General features: G+C 54.7%; 1 protein-coding gene across 1 annotated transcript; it reads left to right on the top strand.

Moving 5' to 3' along the window:
* Positions 1-181: 181 nt before the first annotated feature.
* On the top strand, positions 182-3,685 carry EMH_0076580 (uncharacterized protein; the record flags this gene model as incomplete). The annotated part of the gene is given in 3 exon segments (XM_038022745.1): positions 182-1,147; positions 1,559-3,663; positions 3,667-3,685. Coding segments are annotated over 3 exon segments (3,090 nt in total).
* Positions 3,686-4,451: the final 766 nt, after the last annotated feature.

Here is a 4,451-nt window from a genome sequence, read left to right on the forward strand (position 1 = left end):
AAGGCTCACCTCGAGCGTTTCCGCTAGTGGCCAGCCTCTCCTGGTTGTTTACCTTGTGTCAGTTGGTGGATAGTGTTAAACTGGGGATACGTTCCTCAACATATTTAATTTCGCGTTGTTTTTCTCTTATTTCAAACGAGACTAGCAGCTTTGTTGTCATGAGATGCTATCTGCATTTGTGATGATGTTCAGGGGGAGGTCTCCTGGAGTTGTGTTGGCAAACCGGCGAAGAATATTCGGCTTGCTGAGCAGCCTTGAGGAGACGGAGATTTCAATGGTGCTGGCGGTGTTGTCGCTGCGGCTGCTGCGCCTGACTCCCCGTGTCAGTGACCCTGTTGCTGCTTCACGAGAAGAAGATATAAGGGCTTCAACTCCTCTAGAGGGTATGGATAAGGAGCGGGCACTTGTCTCCTTCATTCGTTGGCAATACCGCAGAGCAAAGAGCTTGGGAGACGCTGCCTCTTGGGCTGCAGCTGCTGGTACTGCTGCTACTACTGCTGCCGCTGCAGCAGCTGCTGCTGCTGTTGACTCCAAGTGCGACGAGGCGGCGGAGGAGCCCCCAGTCTATGTGACCCTATCAGATCAGCTGCTGGGGCCATCTTCATCAACTCAGCTGCACGGGCTTCTCAAGTCGCTGCAGCATCTGGTTCAGATGCAGCAACACACATTGAGGCCAGCAGCTCCTTTCCTGGTGTTTCTCTTTGGCGAGATTCTCCAACAACTTGTCTCTGTGAAGCCTGAAGACAACTGCGTCACCACCGGGGTGCGGGAGATTGTAAGAGAGGAAACAGATAAGCCGGATGCTGAAGAACAGCAAACAGAGAGGGAGAGAGCGTTGGATGAAGCTGATGACACCACTGAACTCATACCAGGGGAGCGGAGAGGCGAGGTGGCTAGTGCTGCAATCAATGCAAGACACAGAAAACACTGCATTCGAATCGCGATTGACGCGCTGCATCGGCTCTTCAACGCCTTTCCGGACTTTGTTGGGGCGTGGATAATGCTGCTGGCTCCAGCAGCAAATGCGCTGCAGCTGCTTCTTGCAACAGCGGTAGAGACGGGGGCAACGGGCTCTTCAGGGGATATCAAGGGGGGCAGCAAGTGCCCTGCAGTTGTGCGTTTCGTTGCTTCCTGGGCATCAAACGCGGTGAGACAATATGAAAGCAATCAGCAGCAAACTGAATACACACAGCACATAGATGCAGCAGTAGTAGCGTAGGAGGTTCTCTAAGCCAGCCGGCATTGGGGTTCACCCTGAGGCACCAAGTTATAACAAGGCTTCTATCAGCGCCGCCCCTTCCCAGACGTTATGCAGAGCTCTCTGTTGATTGGCTTCACTGACATGTTGTGAATATCTGGAAAGCCATGAAACATATTTTTTCAGCCCGTTAAGTGCTCGTCTTCAACAGATTCTTTTCCTTGGCCTGGAGATTCATTTCTAGCATTGTTATTTATGTGTTTATTTCTATTTATGTATTATTATATATCTGCGTGTGTGTGTGTGTGTGTGTGTNGTGTGTGTGTGTGTGTGTGTGTCTGTGTGTATTCTACTCTATAGGATTACTTTGTGTTGTACGAACAACTGCTCCCCAAGGCCCTCCCGTGTCTCCTTGGGGCTATAGGGTCTGACCCGCTGCTGCGGTTCCTGCAGCGCAGCAAGAGAAACACGACGCCTTTGCTGGAGGTGGCGATAGAGACGGCTTTGCTGCTATCGTTTGGAGGCCGCACGAAGGAGCAGCAGGAGGAAGAATTGCGGCTGTCTCGGCGCGAATTCAATGCTATGAAACATGTAAATGAGAGGAGACGCCGACGCACGGGCTATCAATCGTCTTCTTCTGATGACAGCGACGAAGAGGAGCAGAACGAACAAGAAAAGGGGTTTATAGAGAGCGACAAGACAGGGTCTCTGAAAACCTTTAAAGAGGCTTACGAGGCCTTGCAAAGACAACAACAGCTTCAACAAGAACGAGGGATACAAGTATTGCTTCCTCACTTAAGCATTTTGCTGCACGGCATGGAGTTGCTGCTAACTGCAAGAAGAGGCGCGACTGCCCGCAAGCAACATGAAGAGCAGCCAGCAACCCAGCAACAACAAAAACAACTGCAACAACAGCAGCAGCAACAACCCCTCGCTGCCTCTGAAGGGGCCACTGCTCCGCCTCTGCAGGACCCAGCGCAACCCCAGCCCCTAACGCAGCGGAGAGAGAGACTACTCCTTGTGGGATTCAAAGAGCTGCAGCTTCTCACCCGCCTTGCTGCTTATGCATGCGCGGACAAGGGCCTACAGCAAGCCTCGTCTGTGAGTAAAGTTTCTGCTTCTGATGAACTTGCAATTCCAACGACAGCAAAGCTGGTTCGCCTGCTGCTTCTTTCCTTGCCTCTACGCGTTCGATCGGGGGGTGCAGCAGCGCGGCAGCAGCTGACACTTGCGGCTATACAGGGGCTGTTACCGTCTGTTGCTAGCTGGAGGCGGTCTATAGCGTCTACCTCTGACGCAGGAAGTGGTACGATGCAGCTCCGTGGCCTGTTGCGGGGACTGTATGAGGCATGCTGCGGTTTACTTGAGTGTGCAGAAGACCTGCAGTGCCGCGCTGCTACAGCTGAAGTGCTGCTGGCAACAGAACTCGCTGCATGCGGATGCGAACTGCCTGAGGCTGTTCTCTCGACACAGATCCGTGACTTTGCAATGAAGGAGCTGAGTACTTACCGACGTGCTGAGGAAGAGGGCGAAGATGCATCACGAACATCTGCTGTATCCTGGTTAACTCCTGGGGGACATCTCTGTAATAGTCTCTTACAGAATGCCCTGCCTTCTCTCCTAGAAGAGAGCAGCGGCAGCAGCGGCAGCAGCACAGCGGCTCCACCCAGCAGTAGGGCACTGACACGGGCAGCCACGTGGCGTGTCAGCGTCGCCCTCGTGATGGTCTGTGCAAACCTCCTGAAGGGGGGGGCCTACGGTGCCCCGGAGGATCAGAGGCCAGATGTAGACATGCAGATGTTAGTATTGCTGACGGTGGTGGAGAACTACCTAACTCCTCCTGCCCTGGCCGGATATACTGCTAATGCATCTGAGGAGCAGCAGGAGTTCTCAGCAGCAGGGGCGAAGAAGGATGAAGACGCAGATGCAAAAGAGAGGATGCACGAGCAACAGAAAGAAGCAGCAGATACACCGCAAGGGGTGCAAAAGAGTGCTGAAGCGGAACCGCTGCAGGCACAAGGATCCCCGATGCCTCCTGCGCCTCGCTTACACCTCCCTGCCTCCGCGTTCGAGCCCGTAGTGCAACACATGCTGTACCTTCTCTCTGAGTGCTCCGACGACCTCACGCTGCAGCACGTGGCTCTGACAATCGTCCGCAAGGCAGCTGTGGCTCTAGGTGCAGCGGCTTCTGCAGCAGCAACGCGGCGAACAGCAGCGCAGTTTGCTGCATATCAGCAGCCGCAACAGCAGCAGGAGCTGCAGCAGGACGAGGAACAGGAAGAGTCTGATTGGGGCTTTGCTGTGGCAATGCAGCGACTCATCATGAAATCCATCATTCCGCACCTCCACCGTCTCATGCGCAGCGTCAAGGAAGATTCTCAGCGGATGGCGTTGAGAGCGCTGGATGCACTTGTGAGGACGCTGGGGCCAGCAGGCCCTCTACTCCCACCGCCTCGTGCTGCTGCAGNGCGCTGGATGCACTTGTGAGGACGCTGGGGCCAGCAGGCCCTCTACTCCCACCGCCTCGTGCTGCTGCAGCTCTCGATGCGGAATCCGTCTCAGCTCTATTTCTTTCCGATGCAGATGAACAGCAGAGGAGTATGCGGCTGCACTTGGACCTGTATTCGCTGTTGACAGCAACGCAGCTGACACCTGCAGTTCAAGAAGCTGCTGCGCTTGCGCAGCAGTTTGTTTCCAGCGGGCAGATCGCGCGTGCAGCCACAGCTGCTGCCAGGGCTGCAGAGCTGGAGGCCCTTGCAGGGGAGCACCAAGCTTCTGAGCGCGAAAGCGGAGGAGACGTGTTGTTGGAGCTGCTGCACATGCAAAAACACAGAAGAGCGAGAGGGTTGCAGCTGCTTGCAAAGGCGGCAGCGGCACAGAAACTCTGCGTGAACACCGTGCGGCACTTTTGTGTGCCTTTAGCTTTATGGGCAATTCTTCAAGAAAATGTTACAAGAGATGGAGCAGAGAAAGAAAAGGGGAAAAAGGTATCGAGTCGACAGAACAAAGGACGCACAGAGGCCTTCAGTCAACAGATGGCTGACCAGGGAGTGGCTTGCCTTGCACAGTGCTGCATGCGTCTGCCCCTCAAGAGCTGCATGCAGACTCTGAAGCAACTAGTTACGTATCTCACCAAAGTACCGCAGCGGGAGGCGTTCATACATCGTGCTATCGCAGCGACACTCAAGACATTCCCCTTCGGCCTCTCCGACGCAGTACACCAAACCCTGCACAAACAGCCGTTGCCCCTGGC

This window comes from Eimeria mitis, genomic scaffold (genome assembly GCF_000499745.2).
Source record: "Eimeria mitis Houghton genomic scaffold, Emh_scaff4616, whole genome shotgun sequence".
Taxonomy (NCBI): Eukaryota; Apicomplexa; class Conoidasida; order Eucoccidiorida; family Eimeriidae; genus Eimeria; species Eimeria mitis.